At 40.1% G+C, this 23,720-nt stretch overlaps 1 protein-coding gene across 4 annotated transcripts in view; it reads left to right on the top strand.

The window, feature by feature from the left end:
* Window positions 1–23,720, top strand: part of ANKFN1 (ankyrin repeat and fibronectin type III domain containing 1) — a 470,333-nt gene that overhangs the window by 421,747 nt on the left and 24,866 nt on the right. For all 4 annotated transcript variants that reach the window (XM_039241182.1, XM_039241185.1, XM_039241183.1 and 1 more), the window contains 3 exons: window positions 12,607–12,773; window positions 15,675–15,825; window positions 17,372–17,540. In XM_039241182.1, the coding sequence (XP_039097113.1) occupies window positions 12,607–12,773; window positions 15,675–15,825; window positions 17,372–17,540 (487 nt within the window). The remainder of the gene's footprint in view (window positions 1–12,606; window positions 12,774–15,674; window positions 15,826–17,371; window positions 17,541–23,720) is intronic.

Here is a 23,720-nt window from a genome sequence, read left to right on the forward strand (position 1 = left end):
CTTCTGCCCTATTCTGTTGTTTCTTTTTTTCAATACATTCCTGCTTTTTCTACCCCCAAGCAGCCCCTAATACAGGGATCAAAAACTACAGGAATCAGGAAGATGATGAAAATGAGTCAACTGAGCTGCACATGAGAAACAAGTTCACACAAAAACATGTTTATCAGTGTTCATAGCAGAAAAAGAGTAGAAACAACCAAGTGTAATGGATAACAAAAGTGGCATTCATATAATGGAATATTACTCAGTCATAAAAATGAATGAAGTCCTGATCCATCTTGGAAAGTGGATGAACCTTGAGAACACCATGCTAAGTGAAAGAAGAGAGGCAAAAAATGCCATGTATTGTATGATTCCATTTATACGAAATACCCAGAATATGCAAATCCACAGAGACAGAAAGAAGATGAGTGGTTCTAGAGGCAAAGGGAGGAGGGACTGGGGCATGACAGCTAATGAATGCAAGTGATGGAGTGATGAAAATGAATGGGTAGTGCTGACAGTCACACAAGCTTGTGAACACAGGAAAACACAGAATCGCACACTTTAAAAGGGTGAATTTTAGAGTATGTGTATTATATCCCAATTTAAAAAAAAGGAACAAGTGGAAGTAACAGACACTACAATAATCTGGAGGGCCCTTGTGCCATGTAAAGAACAGCCCATTCAGCCACAGCCAACTGCAGTGGGAAAAAGGGGTCCCAATGTTGAATGTTTTCCAATTTTTAAAAAGAAGTTGAAAATCTAGTTTTGAATAAAATGTCCGTATTTTTTTCTTAAATAGTTTATTATCAAGTTGGTTTCCATATAACACCCAGTGCTCATCCCAAAAAGTGCCCTCTTCAGTGCCCATCACCCCCCTTCCCCTCTCCCCCACCACCATCAGCCCTCAGTTTGTTCTCAGCATTCAAGAGTCTCTCATGGTTTGCCTCCCTCCCTCTCGCCAACTATTTTCCCCCTTCTCCTCCCCCATGGACCTCTGTTAAGTTCCTCCTAATCCACCTATACGTGCAAACATATGGTATCTGTCCTTCTCTGCCTGACTTATTTCACTCAGCATAACACCCTCAAGTTCCATCCATGTTGCTACAAATGACCAGATTTCATTCTTTCTCATTGCCATGTAGTATTCCATTGTATAAATATACCACATCTTCTTGATCCATTCATCAGTTGATGGACACTTAAGTTCTTTCCATGTTTTGGCTATTGCTGAGAGTGCTGCTATGAACACTGGGGTACATGTCCCCATATGCATCAGCACTCCTGTATCTCTTGGGTAAATTCCTAGCAGTGCTATGGCTAGGTCATATGGGAGTACTATTGTTAATTTTTTGAGGAACCTCCACATTGTTTTCCAGAGGGGCTGTACCAGTTTACATTCCCACCAAGAGTGTAGGAGGGTGCCCATTTCCCCACATCCTTGCCAGCATCTAGAGTCTCCTGATTTGTTCATTTTAGCCACTCTGACCGGCGTGAGGGGGTATCTCAGTGTGGTTTTGATTTGTATTTCCCTGATGGGGAGGGATGCTGAGCATTGTTTCATGTGTCTGTTGGCCATCTGGATGTCCTCTTTGGAGAAGTGTCTTCATGTCTTCTGCCCATTTCTTCACTGGATTATTTGTGTTTCGGGTGTGGAGTTTGGTGAGTTTCTTATAGATTTTGGATACTAGCCCTTTATCTGGTATGTCATTTGCAACTATCTTTTCCCATTCCATCAGTTGCCTATTAGTTTTATTGATTGTTTCCTTTGCCATGCAGAAGCTTTTAATCTTGATGAGGTCCCAATAGTTCATTTTTGCTCTTGATTACCTTGGCTTTGGGGGTGTGTCAAGTAAAAAATTGCTGCGGTTGAGGTCAAGGAGGTTGTTTCCTGCTTTCTCCTCTGGGGTTTTTATGGTTTCCTGTCTCACATTCAGGTCCTTTATCCATTTTGAGTTTATTTTTGTGTATGGTGTGAGAAAATGATCTAGTTTCTGCATGTTGCTGTCCAGTTCTCCCAGCATCATCTGTTAAAGAGGCTGTCTTTTTCCCATTGGATACTCATTCCCACTTTGTCAAAGATTAATTGACCATACATTTGTAGGTCCAATTCTGAGTTATCTATTCTATTCCATTTGTCTATGTGTCTGTTTTTGTGCCAATACCATACTGTCTTGATGACTGCAGCTTTGTAATAGAGGCTAAAGTCTGGGACTGTGATGCCTCCCATTTTGGCTTTCTTCTTCATTATTACTTTGGCTATTCGGGGCCTTTTGTGGTTCCACACAAATTTTAGGATAGTTTCTTCTAGCTTTGAGAAAAATGCTGGTGCAATTTTGATTGGGATTGCATTGAATGTGTAGATTGCTTTGGGTAGCAATGACATTTTAACAGTATTTATTCTTCTGACCCATGAGTAAGGAATGTTTTTCCATTTCTTTGTGTCTTCTTCAATTTCCTTCATAAGTTTCCTATAGTTGTCATCATACAGATCTCATTATGTCTTTGGTTAGGTTTATTCCTAGGTACTTTATGGTTTTTTGTGCAATAGTGAATGGGATCAGTTTCTTGATTTCTTTTTCTGTTGCTTCATCATTGGTATATAAAAATGCAACCGATTTCTGTAAGTTGATTTTGTACCCTGCAACTTTGCTGAATTCATGGATCAGACCTAGTAGGCTTCTGGTGGAGTCTGTCGGGTTTTCTATGTAGAGCATCATGTCGTCTGTGAAAAGTGAAAGTTTGACTTCTTCTTTGCCAATTCTGATGCCTTTTACTTCCCTTTGTTGTCTAATTGCTGATGCTAGGACTTTCACCACTATATTAAACAACAATGGTGAGAGTGGACATCCCTGTCATGTTCCTGATTTCAGGGGGAAAGCTCTCAGCTTTTCCCCATTGAGGATGATGTTAGCTGAGGGCTTCTCATAGATGGCTTTTATGATGTTTAAGTAAGTTCCTTCTCTCTCAACTTTCTTGAGGGTCTTTATTAAGAAGGGATGCTGTATTTTGTCAAATGCTTTTTCTGCATCTATCGACAGGATCAGATGGTTTTTATCTTTTTTTTTGTTGATGTGATGTATCACATTGATTGATTTGCGAATACTGAACCAGCCTTGTAACCCAGGAATGAATCCCACTTGATCATGGTGGATAATTCTCTTAATGTGCTGTTGGATTCAATTTGCGAGTTATCTTGTTGAGGCTTTTTGCATCTGTATTCATCAAGGATATTGGCCTGTAGTTCTCCTTTTTTGCTGGATCTCTGTCTGGCTTGGGAATCAAAGTGATGGTGGCTTCATAAAATGAGTCTGGAAGTTTTCCTTCGATTACTATTTTTTGGAATAGCTTGAGAAGAATGGGTATTAACTCTGATCTAAATGTCTGGTAGAATTCCCCAGGGAAGCCATCTGGCCCAGGGCTCTTATTTGTTGGGAGATTTTTGATAACTGATTCAATTTCTTCACTACTTATGGGTCCATTCAGGTTTTCTGTCTCTTCCCATGTGAATTTTGGTAGTGAGTGTGTGTTTAGGAATTTGTCCATTTCTTCTAAGTTGTCCAATTTGTTGGCACATAATTTTTCATAGTATTCCCTGATAATTGCTTGTATTTCTGAGGGATTGGTTGTTATAAGTCCTTCGCTCATGATTTGGTCTATTTGGGTGCTCTCTCTTTTCTTTTTGAGAAGCCTGGCTAGAGGATTGTCAATTTTGTTTATCTTTTCAAAAAACCAACTCTTGGTTTCATCAATCTGTTCAACTGGTTTTTTTTTATTCTGTATTATTTATTTCTGCCCTGATTTTTATTATTTCTCTTCTCCTACTGGGTTTGGGGTGTTCTTGGTGCTCTCCTTCTAGTTCCTTTAGGTGCTCTGTTAGATTTTGTTATTTGCACTTTTTCTAATTTCTTAAAATGGGCCTGGAGTGCAATGTACTTTCCTCTTAGGACTGCCTTTGCCGCATCCCATAGCGTTTGAATTGTTGTATTTCCATTTGTTTCCATATATTTTTTAATTTCTTCTCTAATTGCCTGATTGGCCCATTCATTCTTAGGTAGGATGTTCTTTAACCTCCATGTTTTTGGAGGTTTTCCGGACTTCTTCCTGTGGTTGATTTCAAGTTCCATAGCATTGCGATCTGAAAGTATGCATGGTATGATCTCAATTCTTTATATTTATTGAGGGCTGCTTTATTTCCCAGTATGTGATCTATCTTGGAGAATGTGCCATGCACACTTGAGAAGAAAGAGAATTCCATGGCCTCAGGATGTTGAGTTCTAAATATACTGTCAAATACATCTGGTCCAATGTGTCATTCAAGTCGATTGTTTCTTTAGTGATTTTCTGTCTAGTTGATCTAGCCACTCCACATCTAGCAAGTGGAGTATTAAAGTCCCCTGCTATTAGTACGTTCTTGTCCATAAGATTGTTTCTGTTTGTGATTGTTTTATGTATTTGGGTGCTCCCGTATTCAGTGAATAGACATTTATAATTGTTAGCTCTTCCTGATGGATAGACCCTGTAATTAGTATATAATGCCCTTCGTCATCCCTTGTTACTGCTTTACTTTAACGTCCTCTTTGTCTGATATAAGTATAGCTACTCCAGCTTTCTTTTGACTTCCAGTAGCATGATAGATATTTCTCCATCCCCTTACTTTCAACCTGAAGGTGTCCTCAGGTCTAAAATGAGTTTCTTGTAGACAGCAAATAGATGGATTTTGTTTTTTTATCCATTCTGCTACCCTATGTCTTTTTATTGGAGCATTTAGTCCCATTTATATTCAGTGTTATTGAAAAATATGGATTAAGAGTCATTGTGTTCTTTGTAGGATTCATGCTTGTGGTGGTGTCTCTGGTACCTTGTGTTCCCTCTAACATTTCCCTCATAGAGTCCCCCTCAGGATTTCTTGTAGGGCTGGTTTAGTGGTGATGAATTCTTTCGATTTTTATTTGGGAAGACTTTTATCTCTCCTTCTATTCTGAATGACAGGCTTGCTGGATAGTGGATTCCTGGCTGCAATATTTTTCCTGTTCATCACATTGAAAATTTCCTGACATTCCTTTCTGGCCTGCCAAGTTTCAGTAGATAGGTCTGTCACCACTCTGATAGGTTTCCCTTCATATGTTAGGGCCCTTTTATCCATAGCTGCTTTCAGAATTCTCTCTGTCTTTATTTTTTGCCAGTTTCACTATATGTCGTGCAGAAGATCGATTCAAGTTACATCTGAGGGGAGTTCTCTGTGTCTCTTGGATTTCAATGTCTGTTTCCTTTCGCAGATTGGGGATGTTCTCTGCTATAATTTGTTCAAGGACTCCTTCAGCGCCTTTCCCTCTTTCTTCCTCTTCTGGAATTTCTATGATCCAGATATTGTTTCGTTTGATTGTATCACTCAGCTCTCAAACTCTCCTTTCGTGTTCCTGGATCAGTTTATCTCTCTTTTTTTTGACTTCCTCTTTTTCTGTAATTGTCTCTTCTAATTCACCTATTCTCCTCTCTGCCTCTTCAATCCATGCATTGGATGCCTCCATTTTATTATACACCTCATTTATAGCATTTTTTAATTCATCATAACTATTGCTAAATTGTTTCCTAATTGCTAAACAATTAATTTGCTATTTGTTAATTGCTAAAAATTTGTAGCAATAGTTTCTATGATGTCTTCCATGCCTTTTTCAAGCCCAGCAATCAATTCTATGACTACTGTTCTAAATTCTTGTTCAGTTATGTTGCTTATATCTGTTTTGAGCAGTTCACTAGCTGTCAATTCTTCCTTGAATTTCTTTGGAGGACAGTTCCTCTGTTTCATCATTTTGGTTAGCTTTCTATCTCTTGTTAGTTTTAAAAGCTTGTTATGCACTCTGCACCTGTGAGTACTGCTGTATTAAAAAAGGCTCTTTGACTATCCAGGGCCTGTCCATTCAGGAAGTGTTCTTTGAATGGTGTCTTGGTCTCTCTTGTTGAGACTTTGGTTATTTTATTTCCCTGCTCGTAGTGGTATCTGGGACTCTCTACCATGTGTACTTTGGCTTGTTTCTTGAGGTAGCCCTAGAAAAGAAAACAGACAAACACACAGGAAACAAAGGCACACAAACACACAGACAAATCCAACAAAACAAGCAAACTGAAAGGGAAAAGGAAAAAAAAAGAGAAAAAAAGATGAAGGAGGAAAAACCAATAATAAAAATAAAAAAGAGGAAATGAAAAAAAAAAGAAAAAACCTCAAAGACAAAGAACAGTCTAAAAGCATAAAACCAGAATTCCCAGCTACAAATAAAGAGCAGGGTGTATGCAGTGCTGATGGAAGAGCATACACAAAGAGAGAACTGACAAGACGGGGAGAAAGCAAAATTGGACGATGACCAGGCAGAGAGACTAAGAGGGTTAATTCAGAGAAAGAGGAGAATATGGTAAGAGGCAAGGTGAAAGAAACGAAGATAACGTTACTCATCGAAACTATATAGTCTGATTACTCCAGAGAGAGAGAGAGAGAGAAAGGTAGCGGTGGAGGTGTAGAATATACATCTAGAGAATGGATTAAATGTGACTGTTTAAGCAAACCAATGACCAGAGTGCCCAGTCCAGCAGAGGGGAGGGATACGAATGAGACAAGGGAAAATATATCTGAATAGAAAGAATTGATCTAGAATTAATCATGGCAGTGAATCCATGTTGGTCTTGCCCCGGGCTCCAATTTAAAAAAAAAAAAAAAAAGCAGCTCTCTAGTGGGGATGGGCATGGTTTGGTGTCGGCAGGTTTTAGCCTCCACTGCTTCCCAAGGGCTGCTCCCTTAAGTCCCGGGAGGTGGGTTGGTTGTGGGGAGAAAAATGGTGGCGCCCCAGTCCCTTCTAGAAACAAGCGTTGCAAATCACTCTTTTGGGTCCAATCACCCTGTGCCGCAGGGGTAGCCAATGTGGGCCGCACTCTATGTATGTCCCAAGCCACGCCTCCTTTCTAGATCTTAGGCCGCAGCACTTTACTGATACCGCCCAAAATATAAACGCACAGGCCAAGTCCTTCTGAGAGCCGTTACAGCCAGAGGAGCAGTGGAGCGGTTTCAGGCCGTGCTGCTTCCCCACTGGGGATCGAGTTGGAAAGCAGAGGAGCAGTTTCTCTTGGTGCCGCCTGGGACCTGGGGCATCCAGCTCAAAGTCGGCTCCACAGCTGGGAACCGGTTCACTCTCTGTCCTGAGCCGAGGTTTTTCTCTTCTCCAGGGACAGGGACAGTTCTTTGAGCTGTTTCAGCCGCTCTTTCTGTCCCCTTGACTCACCGCAGATCCCCGCAAAGGGGGCTCCCTCCCCTTCCTCCGTGTCCCCGGTCCTGGCCTGTTTTTATCTTCCCCAGTTCGCACTCACACACCTCTAAGGTTGTTTTCTCAGTGGACTCTGTCTCCTTTTCCTCCCAAACTCCTGTGATTCTGTAAGGGTTCCTATGGCTTCAGGCCTTCTCCATTTGAGAGTAAAATGTCCTTATTTTTAAAGTTAGAAAATAATTTAGAAAATTTAAATTACTTGCAGTCCATACAATCTGGGGCCCACAAATACCTGAGCCACCATTTTCTGACCTTTGCTATCCATGGACAATTCAGTTTCCACCCACTGTACAAAATTAAAGTGCTGTGGTTACTGGAAAAGCATCTGTCATACCTCTAACAAACTCTTAGGACACCTGGTCAATGGAGAGTGGTTGGAAGACCCTCTTCCTGGCCACTGAACCAGCACAGCATATTCCCTCCCTGAGGCCCAGCTCTACACTCCACTACCTCTGGGCCTCTCACTTCATATTTAATAAACATTTTTTCAGCACCAACTAGGTGCCAGGAACTCTTCTAGGTGCTATAGGAAAAACAAATGAATAAGTCAAGGTCCCTGCTCTCAAGGAGTTCAGTCAAGGGAGGGAGACAGACTTGTAAACAAATCAAGGTAATACAAGGCAGAATTAAACCAGAGCCTGATAGCAGTACAAACAGTGTACTATGGGAGCACAGACAAAGCAGCTATTAATTCTCCCTGGAAATATCAGGGAAGGCGTTGTAGAAGAGGTGACATTTGGCTAAGCCATGAAGGGTAAATTAAGTTCACCAGGTGGAGAAAAAAAGAGAGAAGGAGAGAGGATAGGGAGGAAGGAGGAGAGAGGGAGGAAGAAGAAGAGGAGAGAGAGAGAAAGAGGGAAGAAGCTAGGGAGAGAGAGAGAAGGGAGGAAAGGAAGAGATTTAAATTAAATAGAGAGCATGGTAAAGAAATGAGGCTGAAGGTGGAAAAGTAGCTCTAACCCTCGCTTGGGTCGACAATGGACCGTATTACAACCCTTATCACACTGAGTTAGAAAAACTTGCTACATGTCTCTCACACACTGAAATTTGAGTTCCATGAAAGGAAGGATCACATCTTATTCATCTTGATGTCATTAATATTCTAGTATGATACCTAACACATGGTAGGTGCCCAATAAAAGTTGGTAGAATGAGTGAATTCATGAACCAACAGAGAACCAAAGAAGAGTGATTAGGACATATTGGAAAGAAGAAAAATAAATCCCTTTTGGCTGGATATAAGAGACACAAAAAGACTATAATGGAAGTAAAGGCTAGAAATACAGGTTAGAAGTTAAATCAGCTAATATGCAAGCCCACAGGCATTAGATTTGGTTTAGGAGGCTTACTAATGTACCTCAGATTATGCAAATGGGACAATATTTTTCTCTTCCCATACATATATCAGGCCCCAAAAACATTCTGACTAATGAAGGATAAATGACTAATAGAGGCAGGAAAACAGATGCTCAAATAGTAGATGCTCAGTAATTATCTTTTAAAACAATGAATGAAAGAGTAAATTATACCACCTAAGAATAGTGGTAGTTTTTACATAACCACAGTACGTTCCTAGCTCTCATTCTATTTGTGGTTAGTGTTCACCCCCGCATGTTTTTCTCTTATACGCATCCTATATTTGTACTTTTGGGTTTGGGTCTTTACAAGCACATTTTCTTATTAAGTTTCAACCCTAATCATTTTTCCAATGTATAGGATCATTCAAAGCTTTATTACTATTTTCTAGAAAATCAAAACCACACAAATTTGGGACCCACAATTTTGATACACACATTCTTCATTTCTTGGTCTGGAATACCAATAAATAAGCTAAAGAGATGGGCCCTCAGGACCACTCCCTATTGGGCCATCACTCAATATGTCTACCACTCCCACTCCATCTCCATCATCCACAAATCTTCAACCCAGAGAGTCAGCTTATTATACTAATGTGGTCAAGATTCTACTTTTCCCAGATTCCAGGAGTGAAACAGATTACTTCTCCTTGGCCTATGGATCCTGTTCTTCTGCTGTTAGAAATTAATGTTGTCTGTATAATCTGCCCTTCACAAAACTATGTCGACTCCTATTTAGTGCCTCAAGATTTCCTGGGTTACTGCAAGTTGATTATTTGATGGTTCTTTCTCATTTTCCCCAAAGATCAATAGTTGGAGGTCTTTTCTTTTTTCATATTTTTATTTATTTCTAGGAGAGAGAGAGAGAGAGAGAGAGAAAGCATGAGCAGGGGAGGGTCAGAGAGAGAGGGAGATACAGACTCTGAAATAGGCTCCAGGCTCTGAGCTGGCAGTCAGCACAGAGCCCGACGCGGGGCTCGAACCCACGAACCGCAAGATCATGACCTAAGCGAAAGTCGGACGCTTAACCGACTAAGCCACCCAGGCGCCCCATGGAGGTCTTTAATTACTAAGGTCATCCTGTGTTTCTCGCATTCCTATTTCAAAGACAGGCATATTTGCCCTTTTCTAGTCTTTGGGGACTTTTCTAGTTTTCCATCACTTCTCAAAAATAATGACCTGTGGGTTTAGGGCCGGCCACATCTGCTGGCATAGCAAGTATCCCTAAGGTGCATATCATCAAATTCTGCTGATCTGAATACTTCCATTTTTCCCCTTATCTCTTTTCCTTCTCTCACTCATTTATCTCTTATTATCTGTTCATTTCTCAAAATTTCACTTTGACTGAACTTCCTCCAGTCAACTATTTACCTGTGATCTTTTCTAAAAAGATGAAAGACATCAAAAAGTTCCGCCTAACCCATCTCTTCATATTAATAAAATTCCTTCCTTCTTGATCACAAAATCCAATTTTTTCTAGTCTTTTTTTTTTTTTTGCCAAATACCATAAAAGTTATTTAGCCTTTGCTTTTCTGTACCTGCTAGTTATGTCTTCCTCCCAATTGTGACCATCCTTATTTTGTCCCTCTTCTGCTCTTCTCCTATGTTCTGGCTTAGGGACCTGTCCTGACTTCCATGTGCTGTGTATCTATTATATACAGAAATAACACTGGGTACTATGGACACAAAGCAATAAAAAACAAAAACAAAAACAAAAACAAAAAAAACACAGTCCTGCCATTAAATTCATAGTCTGGTTCAAGAAAAGAGCATAAAAGAAGAAAAATATATGTACTCCTTCTTCAATATGCCTCCATTGCTTCTATTATAAAACTGATATATGAATACTGTGATCATTTGTTTACTCATCTGTTTTCCTCAACCTCCTCAAAAGTAAAGATCACATCATGTTCACCTGAAACCCCAATGTCCCCTGCAGTGCCTGGAACTCAATTATGTTTGATAAAGGATGGGACAGAGGAGACAATACACAATAGTATAGGGGTGCCTGGGAGGCTCAGTTGGTTAAGCATCCAACTTCAGCTCAGGTCATGATCTCACAGTTCATTAGTTTGATCCCCGCATCAGACTCTGTGCTGACAGCTCAGAACCTGGAGCCTGCTTCAGATTCTATGTCTTCCTCCCTCTATGCCCCTCCCCAACTCGCGCTCTCTCTCCCTCTCAAAAATAAACAAAAATTTTTAAAAAAATTTTAAAACCACAACAATGTATGTTAGATGTTGCAGATGGCTAATTCTACAGAAGAGGGATTATTCGTTCAAAGTACATAGGTCAAGGAAGGCCTCTGTTCCACAAAATTCTGGACAAGTTTAAATGTTTGGTTTCTCTTCCTTTTAATATTACCTGCATTTCATGGTAAGGAATCAACCTTCTTTTTTACTCTCTTTGAAAAACAAGCTAAACTCTGGCCAATAGGAATTCTTCCCTGACTTGCCACTCCTAACTCGGTGGGTCAGTTCCACCACTGCCCAAATGCTTAAAAAGGTCTTACCTACTGATACATATCTCTAATTATTCATTATCTGAGTTCCTGCAGTTGTAGAGGGAAGCAAACGTCACAACCAAAATAGTTCACTGAAGAGCTGACCACATATAAAATGAGACTGCACTCAAAAATCCCTCTGTGCTTAACCAGGCTGGTACTTCCTACTGCACCAAAAACTTCAGTTAGTCTCCACTGCCTGTGGAATAACATGATGTGAAAATACACTGCAAATTTAAGGCAAATCTATTAACAAGGTGAATCTTAAAATCTTATAAAAGATGCAGAATTTTGTGAAGCTGATGAAGATGATGTAAAGATCTAATCAAATCACAGCCAAAGCATTTGACAATTAAGAATATAGCAGTGACATGCCTGTTAACAACTGAAGAACACAAAATGAAAAAGGAATTTATGAGAATGACCTGAATATCCACGTTTTTTAAATGCCAGGGGAAGAAACTATGAAGATTTCAAATATTCTTGCAAAAAATATCCTCGACATTATCACATTGTGAAAGTCACGTGAAAAATAGCATTTCAGCTATCATACACTTCAGTCTAAAAAATTAAGCCAAGAAAAGAATAAATATTTGATTCTTTCTTCATCTTCATGAATTAATAATTATAACTACAACTTAAGTGATAATAATACAAGATAAATTTTGTAAATTTATTACCAAATAATATGTGAGTCCTATTTTAAATGATTTCATATAAAATAGGCTTTTTCTAGATACCAATCATTCTGAAATAATGAGGCTCCATATACTCCTTCGTCAGCTTTTACACTTGCACATTTCTCTTTTCCCACTGCTAAACAATAAGCCCTGCAAGGACAGAAATTAGGAATTCTAGTTTTCTAGCTACCCGTTCCCAATCACAGCCCACACACCTAGCCCAGCCCAGAAAACTAGGAAATAGGATGCATACAGACTATATTAATGACAAATTACCTGACTTGGAGGATAATTCTCCTGAAGGTAAGACTGGCTGTACCACCAATTATATCTCCAATATCCACGGTGGTTTCCAAGGCTTCTATCCTAATGACTTAGCTACAGCTCCTTTAATTTATAACATGGCACACCTAAGAAAGGAAAAGGTTTTGAGGTTGCCATTTCCTTTAAAAAAATTTTTTTAACGTTTATTCTTGAGAGAGAACGCACATGTATGTGCATGCACGTGCGCGCACAGACACACACACACACACACACACACACACACACACACACACACGAGTGGGGGAGGGGCAGAGAGAGAAACACAGAATCTGAAGCAGGCCCCAGGCCCTGAGCTGTCAGCACAGAGCCCAACATGAGACTCAAATTCACAAGCTGTGAGATCATGACCTGAGACAAGGTCCGATGCTCTACGGGACTGAGCCACTGAGGTGCCCTTTGAGGTTGCCTTTTCAAGATGTTTATGTGTTTTTTTATTTTTCACCCTACAGGATATTCTCTCTTATCATAAAAGGAGTCATCAGCGTCTCTCTCCTGGATTATATCTGGGTTACCTAAAGCTGTGTAGCTCTGTGGATCAGATCAAAGTTCTAGTTACCCAAAAGTTGCCCAACATTCTCTGCCACGTGAAGATCCGTGAAAACAATAACATTTCCAAGTAAGTTGTGAGGAATTTGGGTTTTCCTTGTGATGAAACAATGGTTCAAATGATAGATTTGATGTGTCGGAGAAAAACTGACCCAGTGCAGTTTCTGTGGTGAGATGCTCCCAGGCGCTAGCACACCGGGGCAGAAGCAGAGCTGCATTTTAATGTTAGGAGAAGGAGGGTTTGTGATGTTGGCTGGTGGAAGGAGTGATCCAATTGAAGGAGGGGCAAACTCCTTTCACTTTCCTCTCTATCATTCATGGTGCAACCACTGACACTCAACTGGTTAATGAATAGATGCCCTTTTCTTTCAACATTTTCATTTCAAATATCTTTTCTTCATAACTTCATAAGTCATTTTGAAAAAAAAATCGCTTGTGGAAATGGGGTCTGGTAGAACAATTGATTTCCCCTTAAAGAATCCCCCTGGCCTCATTTTCCCCACCCCTAGCCCTCTGGCCTGAGGACTGTTTATGTTTCCTGTACTCTTTATGGTTCTCTAAAGAAGAAAAGAAGTAACAAGGCCTGTGCTTCTGGAAACTGCTCTATGGTTTGGCATTATGGTGAATTACCCTGTTAGCTTTCGGAAAATTGCCCAATCTTGGTAATCTGGCTCAGATTTACAACTAGCCCTCCAACAGGCCTCTGAAAGTCTACTATAATGAACTGAATTGTTCTAAAACTTTAAAAAAAATAAATAAATAAATAAAGAATAGATAAGAAAAGAAAAAGAACTCTCCAGGGATCCTCAGGCTTTAGAATACAAGCTAGAGCCCCAGATTCTAGTTATACCTATGGGTTTGCTTAAATAAAAGAGATTCTAACTTGGGTCCTTTAAAATTTGGCCCATAGGGGCACCTGGGTGGCTCGTCAGCTGAGCGTCTGACTTCGGTTCAGGTCATGATCTCACGATTCATGGGTTCGAGCCCCACGTCAGGCTCTGTGCTGACAGCTAGCTCAGAGCCTAGAGCCTATTTCAGATTCTGTGTCTCCCTCTCTCTGACTCTCCCCTGCTCATGCTGTCTCTCTGTCTCAGAAATAAATAAAATATTTTTTAAAAAATAAAATTTGGCCCATAAAGTGGTAAGAGCTTATTAACTATAGTATCTCATGATGTTTTTTAAATACTATTTGATGACAGTGAAGGAAATGATGATCTCTTCAAAGAACTCACTAGCTGCCATATTCTCATCTTTCACTTATCAACTACACCTAGACTTTAAGTCTGCCATCTGGTGGTCACTTCTACAATCAACGTTGGTTATCTTATCAGTCCCTCCCAAGAGGTTACATGGCATATTGTGGGTTGACTCAGCAATGGTTACATTCATCCATTTGCTAGATTTGTGTCTTAAAGGTTTAGACTCTATCTTTTAGTGGTTATACCAACTAATTTCCCCTTGACAAAGATCCAAGTTTCATTTTTACAAAAGATCCCAGTTGCCTTCACTCTTGCCAGTTCCATCTCCCTCATCCTTCTAGACTAAACTGCTCAGTTAGTGGTAGATGTTTCATGGTATTCCTACTGGTAATTTATTCTCTAATTTGATTACAGATGCTATTTTAGCAATGTGCTCCTTTAGGTTTTGTGAATGCTTGTGCCAGTCAGAACCCCTTCATTTAGTTCAATATCAGTGATGGGAGAAAAGAAATTAACTCCCAAGCAGGTTCTCAAAGATTTCAATTATTTGTGGAGTCAACAGCATGCCCAGATTGAAGTAGGATTTAATTTTTATTTTGTTTCTCTTATTGGGACAATAGGGTAGATTTTCCATAGTATTTTCCAGTGTGGGAATTGAAATGAAACAGAGATCCTGAAAACAGAAACTTTTCCAGGAGGGTAGTTGGTTAAAAGAGATTGTTTACTGATGAAAAGCTCATGTCACAATCAATTTCATTTTCTGACACACAGATTGGAGCCCAGGCTGGTAAACCCACTGGGGAGGGCTCTCAGAGGGATTTCACACGAGTGGGAATATAATTTAGCACCTCCTCTTTCCATCCCCAGAGAGGAGGAGGGCTTTCCTTTCCTCTCTAGCCTGCTCCTAAGTGCATATTGCTGCTCCCTGCAGAGTTAGAAAGAGGGGAAACTGGGCCAAATGAATGTGTTTAGAGACTTGTGCTGGAATACCTGTGGAAACAATGTTCCAAGAAAGCATTTACCTTGATCTCTTCAAGCTCCTTTTGAAGAGCAGCCTTTGGGGGACAAACCAAATGTGCTTCCTCCCACCCATCATCCTTCTCCGTACCTTTCTGTATGACATTTGGAAAAGTTCATTAGGAAGGACTACAGAGCACACAGAATAAAGACACAGATGACTGGTTTGAAAGGAGGATGGAAGCAGTGATGTGTGTCCCCTGGTTCCTTTTATTGGAATTGTCTGGTGTTCCTGTTTGTGATTCTCCTCAAGCTCTTGGAAGGGGAAAGAAACCAAAATAGTCCCCACGATTACAACAGGCCAGGGTTGAAATGTGCCATGTGGTTTGTTGCCTGAGTTGGACCAGAGTCCTGTGGTTACCCAACTGCTGAATTAACCAGCAGATGCCCCTGTGGTAAAATGTAGGGTCTTAGAACTTACAGAGGATCTTCAGGGAAAGAAAAATGAAGACAGTCAGGAAATTATTAGCAAATATTTCAAAACTCCAATCTCAAAAACCTACTGATACAAATTAGGCCTGCCATTCTGAGGTATATGTGGTTTGATAGGTGAACTAAGCTTCAATTAGGAAAAAAAAAAAAAAGCTCATCTTAAACTCCAATTGGGTGGCAAAAAGTTCAAATTTTATGAATTGTATTGAGTTTTAACCACCAAAAATTGGTTATCTGGGTTCTGGACATATACACTAAAAATGTTCTGAGCTGTGTTCTGAACTTTTGTTATATTTCTAATTTTAACTTGACTCAACATACAGAGAGGAGTGGGAATGGGTCCAAAAGCTTTCTGGCTCTGAATCTATGGAAAGTGTGGATCATACCTCTGACTGCCCCATGCAATTGTTCTTCTACGAGCTCCAGACGGCAGTGAAAGCTCTCCTTAAGCAGATCAATATACCTCCACACCAGGTACTAGTTTTTACCATTTTTATCTTCTTTTTCACGGCTGATGGAGACTGCATTGTAGTATAAAACTTAAGAGGTTAAAAAAAATCTGATGTATTAGTTTTTCATTGATTTAAATACCACTTTGCACATGCTGCACACTTTGATGCCTACAAGTGGACAAAGACTGCACTTCTCCCCCTTTTCTCTATCTCCTCCATGTCGACCTCTTCCAAGGCCCCTGTACCCAGCATTATTATGGTCTGGTCAAGCAAAGAAAAATCACTGGCTAGCCCACCTTGAAAAGACACCAAGCCTCAGCTTCAGGATAGCACAAGTCAAGGAGAACAAATAAATAAGTGGATAGTTAGATGTATAAATGATCTGTCTAAGAACATCAGACTAGTGGCAGTATACTCTAATAGCAATGGCAAAGGTATGCCATGCTGTCTTTTAAAAAACAGAAAATTTACTGTCAAAATTATTGTCTTATCCTAACTGAAATGTGCAAATCTAACCTTCGCTAATAAGCAACTTCAAGAAAAACTGTTGGCACAGAAGAGAATAGTAAAAGTTTATTAGGCTCTGTCTAGTAAGTTAACATGATGTAGCATTAGGTTGAATTCTTTTCTCTCTTTTTTCTTTTTGGCCTAGGTTCACCATCTCCCCCCAACACACGTGCGTGCATGCGCGCGCGTGCACACACACACATGCACGCACGCACACTCACTCAACCATGTTTAGCCTATAAAACAGGAAGACCATCACAGGAGTGACTGGCTCTCTTAAATAACAGAGCAACAACCCAGAATTGGCTTCTGACCCATGGACACAGGGACATAGATTAGAGACTCCACGTGTTCTTCCACTGGGGTACTGTTCTGATTTTAAGTCAGTACTGCAAGGTTCGTCCAAAATAGCCAACACTGAAGAAGAACAAATTGCACAAGATGCCATAAAGGCACTAGCGCAGCGACTGGATTATTCCAGGGGTGGCCATGTACTCAGGAGGAGAAAAAAATACCACCTCTACTTGTGACAGTAGATACTATTAAAGGGTTTCTTGAGCTTAGCAGGTTTGAAGCAGCTCATATTTCATTGGTGACTCTTGGGCTACACACACATGTTGGGAGAGAGCTGCCTAACTGCCTGAGAGTGCATACAACATTTTTTTTTCAATACTTGTAAAATTTTTTCAGTCCTTGGCCAGAAACTACATTTTTCCCCCTTAACCAACTTAAATTGAAACTAGTAGATTTTTAATTCAATCCATTTTTGTTGCTTCATGTAATTATATTCATCATTTTGAAAAGCCCACAGAATGCAATCATTTTCTGCTTTTATAAGAAGTATAAATGTTGTTTTCAGAGTTTATGTGGAACATTACTGCCTTAAATCTTGATTTTATATAGCATTATTAAATGGGCTGAACCCTAATATTTATGTTGTATAAAAATTCCAAGCTTGAAGTCGTGTAATTTTGTTAGATGTTTTATGCCAGTTTGGTGTTGTTTATGTAAGTGCCATGTTGTAACTCTCCTATTTTTCCTCCGCGCGTGTCCCTCTGCAGGCAAGGAACTTCCGCCTCTACACACAGGAGGTGTTGGAAATGGGTCACAATGTGTCCTTTCTTCTCCTGCTCCCTGCCTCAGACGACGTCTGTACAGCCCCAGGACAGAATAATCCTTACACCCCACACTCAGGGTTTCTTAACCTCCCTCTTCAGATGTTTGAACTTGGTATAGTAGCTTGTTTCACCTAGAAATATTAACCCAGCCTCCTTATAATAAAATCACAAAGTTATATCTGTTCCCCCTTGTCCCAGTAGAGGGTCAATAAATCACATGATGGCTTTGGCAAAAACCCTTCCTAGAACTGTGTACAAGTCTGAGAGAAAGCAAAGCTCCAAGACTATGTGCCTGAGCAATAATTATTGAAACCTAGCTAAGGCCCATTGGAGAGAAGGGAATTCTAAACAGAGTGTTCAGTTATCAGGCTGCAGTTCTTGCCTTCCCTTTGCTTTCTTAAAACGTAAATATAAGAACTGATGTTTTCATGAAAAGCACTGCCCCCTCCCTCTCTCTCTCTCTCTCACCTCCAACTAGGAAAAAAAATGGTGAAATAAAAATGTAAAGTGTGTATCACTCTGGAGGAAAAAAAAGGCAGTAAGTAGTGCTAATTTATTAAACAGCCTCTAATATTAAACAAGTTCTAAATTTCTAGCAGACCATTTGAAAAAATTGACAGGGTCTCCCAGGATGCAATATTGTGATTATAATGTGGAATTCTGAATGATGGAAGATCTTGTCCTATCAAAAATGAATAGCCTGGGCCCCAGTTTCTCTAGTTTTGCAGAGACCCCTGCTGCCCACTGAGAATGTGAATAGGGAGGCTTTGTCTCTTCCCCATGCTTCATCTTATAACAGGCCAATAAGAGGCAATTAGCAAGAATTCTGTCAGTTCAAATGAATTGTAGGATTTGTGAGAGGGTGAGTGGCTAGATGGGTGGAATGGAGGCAGACACTCTTTGGATTGCTCCCCAGCCACCAGATTTAGAAGCAGACAGGGCAACTGCCATTTTGAGACCTGGGCATCTGAATCTGAATTTATCCCTTGAGGATAAATGGATTAAGCCTCTCTGTTTCCCTTGCTCTGAGCAGGTCAGATGCCAAAAAGCTAGAATAGCAATTATTATTTTCCAGAAGAGGAACATTTATTAAGAGAAGCCTGAATCTGACTTGCAGGCTGGGACTTGAGAGTCCTGGGTCCCCTATTGTGTGACACTGGCAATCACTTAACCTTTCTGCACCTTTTTTATGTCAAATGATTAATAACGTTGGCCATACCACTCTCAAGAGGCCTGGATGTGAATATGACCCCATCTAATGAGTTCCCCATCCAAAGAACATTATTAGTCCGTGACATGATTGCACTGCTGTTACAAAATACAGTCTGGGTCATGGTATTTCATTTCAAGTCAATAAATATATATTAGATACCTACTGTGGAGATTCAGAGATGAGTAGGACAAAGGTTCTGCCTGCAAGAGGCTTTCAGTACAGTGGTAAGAGCAAAATAAGGATACAAATTACTATTAAATGAGGTAGAATGTGCCAAAATCATAAGTATTGCGTGATATTGAAAAATGAAAAGAAAATACATTTTTCTCAAATAGGGTAGCAGAAAACCACCTTAGAAGACGGGATATTTGATGTGGGTGTTAAAGAATGGAGAAGATATTAAAGGAAAAGCTTTCTTGTCAGGAGAAGTAGAATGAGCAAAGAGATGGAACAGAAGACCTCAGAAAGAGCCAAGAAAAGAACAATTGGTCCGGTTTCACTAGATCAGAGAAATTATGTGAGGAAATAGTGGACACAGAGGCATGGGCAAGTCATGGCCATATTGGAGAGTATTTTAAGAGTCAGGCTGAGAAATATGTTTAAGATGGATTGAGAGCAGGGCTGGTGGATAGTTCAGGAGTTATTATAATAATCCAATAGTAGGATAGAAACAAAAAAAAAAAAAAAACCCCAAAATGAAACAAATACAGATGTAAGAAACATCAGGAGGAATACACAAGACTGTGCAACTGTTTGAATGAGAAAAGGTGAAATCTAGAGACTTCCAGTACTCTCATGGTTTTCAGCCTCAAAGACTGTGAGCATATTGCTGCCAGTATCCAAAGTAAGGAAATCAGAGACGAAAATGGCTGAGGAAGAAAATGATGCTTTTAGCTCTTTCTTGAATGTGAAGGTGTGAATTAATCCAAGTGGAAATGTACATTTGGCAGTAAAATGCAGGAGAGGAAGTTGGACACTAAACAGAAATTTGGCTAGTGTCTATTAATAACAGCTGATGCCATGAAAGTGAATGATTTCCCAAGGATAGGTAACTGACAGGGAAAAGACCCAAGGAAAATACTTCACTGGAGAGCTGAGAGTCCATTCTGTGTGAAATGGTCATTACTGCTCCATGATTACAAGCAAAAACACTCAGTGGACTTCATGGTGACAATCGATGATTTGGGATCACTCATAACAGTGTAGGACTCCCAAGACCCTGGAGGACCAGCCCCGAAAGTGTCCTCTCTATCCTGCTTTCTGGGAGGCTCAAGCACTTTTGCTGGGCAGCCACCCTTTGTCCTGCTGCTGTTACTCTCTACAATATCCTCTCTCCATTCATTTGTTCATTAATTCAGTTAATATTCACTAAGTAACTTACTGTCAGGCATTAGTCCAGGTACTAAAAATGTGCAATGAACAAACTCCCCAGGAAGCAGACATTCTCATGGAGGAGACAATAAACAATTCAACAATCAAAACTGTACATGTCAAGACAGTCATGAGGGCTATGACAAAAAACAAATTAGGGTAAGGGACTGAGTAAAGTGACAGGAGCTGAAATTTTGTATACGATGACCTGGGAAAGTCTCTCTGAAGAAGAAACATGTGAGGAGAGACCAGAGATTTCCATACAGTGGGAATGACAAGTGCAAAGGCTTTAAAGAGTGTGCTTGGCTAAAAGATCACTGTCGGTGGAGTGTAGTAAGCAAGAGCAACAAAGATAGGAAATGAGATCAGAGAGTCAATGGCTAGATCATGCAGGGCCTTACAGGCCATGAGAAGGACTCTGGATTGTACTTTAAGTGGGCTGGAAGTCCACAAGAGAATTCTGAACAGTAGAGTAAAAAAAGCTCTGCAAAATCTGGTAGTCCCCCACAAAATATTAATAATAATAATTATATAAAAACTGAAACGTTTAACTTCATTTAACCCAGCATTTTCCAAATTCATTTGACCATGATTGGAACAATTTTTGGTTTGGTGCTTACAAAAAAAAAAAAAACTAAGAAAACACACTTTAGGATATGATGCCCTAAACCACCGCTTCCCAAACTTTAATGTGCATAAGAATCACTTGGTTGGAGAGCATGTTAAAAGAGACCTGGAGTCCCACCCCAGAAATGCTGAGTCAGTAGGTCTGGGATGGGGACTAGAGAATTTGTTTTTCTAAGAAGCTCTCAGCTGATACTGCTCTGATAGAATCCATGGACCACACTTGAAGTAGAGTACTTAGTGCCAAGAACACAAAGAAAAAAGACATTACAGGAATTTACAGAACTAGAGATGTAGTTATCATCTCTAGTACATAGTATCTCTTTGACCTGTCTTACCTCTTCTTAATACTAAAAACAACAGAAGATTGTAAGATATTATTCTTCATCTATGAAAGCCAAGCCATAGATCAAAGCCTTGGGTCTCAATAGTTCCTGACTTTAAGAGGTTTCTTCCTAGAATTAAATATACCTTCATATTCTCCTGCTTCTCCTTCATTACCATACGATATATAGGTGATCCAACTGATTAATGAAAACAATGTAAGTTTCCAAAAAAGATCACTTGATTGGGCTTGGTTCCATTGATATACATAATTCTATTAGTCTTTTCTAGAGATCAAGAGGAAACATTGCCAGTAGCAGGAAATTAATACACTCTAGCAAAATGTTTATTATACTTCAGCCCCACTAGCAACAATTTTTAAAATATTGCTCAGCCTTAGTATGAATCATATCAGACTCTATCTTATCCCCAAAGCAATCAGAGCTTTCCACAAGCAAATTATACTGATTATCATACTTCTTCCATTAGACTTTATTTAGCCCACTAAGCATTTAATAACAATTTCTATAGGAGCTTCTAAGAACTTGCTATAGTGGGCCTAAGCCCTCAGGAAAGATGCTAAGCAATTTTTTTTTTTTTTTTTTTACAAGTAGGGACTCCTGTCTTCCATAGATAGGTCCATTGTAAAAGTTCAACAGACACACTAAGCACTTCTGAGAAAGAGAACATTACTGAAAATTCAATCAGAAAATCATAAGAACACAGGAATTTTAATGAAACTTGAAAAAGTGCAAATTATGGGAATATGTAAGTTATAAAAAGAAATTTATACTAGATTTCAGTTTGACTTGTACAAGTCATCCCTGTCCCAATGAAAGGATATGAGATTTGGCAAACTGACCATGTTCCCGGCAGTGGCCTTGAGTGATCATAAATAACCTGCTAACCAGCTATGGAAAACTGCATCTGTGCGTGTTCTAACACAAAACAGATCTAGCAAGGACAGTATGATAAAGGAGCTTAGCCCTCTGTCTCCTGGAGCAAAGACGACACTGGGGCAAACCCATAGGCTATTCTCTTACAGGACGACTGGCACAGAGACGCTGTGAGATCTCTGAGCAACACTGAGCTGAGGCAAAGTGGTACAATTTCAAACCCACTCCCTCTCCATAGCCTGAAGGCTGACACTCCCCCCATCCCATCCTTTAGATACTGCACTCCACTGCAGTAATGAAGCATGTGCCTGGGGACTGACAAGGGTCACTCAGTATTTAAACTGTTCTCAGAAACAAAAGGTAAAGCAGTGTCATGAGCCCTTAGAAATTCTGTACAGTAATGTGGCATCTTGAGGATTTGCCTTGTCTGCACTGAGGAGGTTGCCCTGTCCTGACCCTGTGGGCAGTCACACCTGACAGCAGGCTTATGATAAGAAAGATTAATTTTATTTATTTCCTTGGCTCTATGATTCAAGCTGATTGGACAAGCAAGATTATAAAACTGGGGGATCTTTAAAAAACAGTTTGAAGCCTGGTATATATTTCATACTTCAGTGTTTGGCTGCATTTTTCATTCAACAAACATTTCTGAGTTTTCACTGTATGCCAAGTACTATGCTGGGGCTGAACATACAGATGTCAATAAGATAAAGTATGCCCACCAGAGCCTAGAATCCAGTAGAGGATACAGAAATCTATACCAAAAGTCCCAATATAATGAAAGCCCTGCTGTAAGAGATGGGCTATTGAACTTCAAAGCAAAGACACCTGACCCTTCCTTAAAGAGATAATATTTGAGCTAGATCTTGAATTAGAAAGAAACATTCAAAACAAGAGGGCTCCTGGGTGGCTCAGTCAGTTAAGGGTCCAACTGCGGCTCAGGTCATAATCTCCCAATTCATGAGTTCAAGCCCCACATCAGGCTCTCTACTGTCAGCATGGAGCCCACTTCGAATCTTCTGTCCCCCTCTTTCTCTGCCCTTCCCCTGCTCATTTTCTCTCCCTCTCTCTCTCAATAAATAAATAAATAAATAAACTTTAAAAAATATATTTAGAAAAAAAGAAACACTCAGAAAAGGAAAGAAAAGGCAGAGCTAAAAAGGAAAATCATTTTAAACAGAAGGATCAGCATACACAAAGGCTTGGAAACCTGAGGAAATGCAGTCCAATTAAGTACACTCTTAGTGGCTGATTGTGCCAGATGCTTAAGGCACCTGAGAAGAGTGACAGGAGATGAAACTAAATATTAAAAGAGTGAGAATCACAAAGAGCTACCTATGCTATCCTAAGGAAGTTAGACTTTATCGTGTGGGCAATGGGAGCTCATGAAAAGATTTTTTTTTTTTAAGGAATAATATGGCCTTGTTGGGTTTTAGCAGCTCTGTGGAAGAAGGATTGCACAACAGTAAAAGCGAAGCGGGGGGGGGGGGGTTGCTGGGACTAGAGTCAATGAGACAGTTGAGAGAGTGGTCCAGGTGGCAATGATAAGAACCGGAACCAAGACCACCACAGTAGGGGTGTAGAAGAGAAAGCAGAGGTAAGAGGAACTTAGGAGTTAAAATCAATAGGGCTTTGTGATTGATTTAATGTGGCTGAAGAGCAAGATGGAGGAGCCACAGAGTCTGAATAGGGTGCTGGGATGGATAATGTTGCCATCTACCAAAATAGGAAAGATGAGGGGAGGAACAGGTTTGGGGGAGGGTAAAGATGATGAGTTCAGTTTGACAAATGATGAGTTTTGAGGTGCCTGTGGGATATCTAGGCATTGAGCCTAATGGAATCCAGGCCACAGGCTTACAAGAAA

Source organism: Hyaena hyaena, unplaced genomic scaffold (assembly GCF_003009895.1).
Source record: "Hyaena hyaena isolate Hyena2069 unplaced genomic scaffold, ASM300989v1 scaffold_189, whole genome shotgun sequence".
Classification (NCBI taxonomy): Eukaryota; Metazoa; Chordata; class Mammalia; order Carnivora; family Hyaenidae; genus Hyaena; species Hyaena hyaena.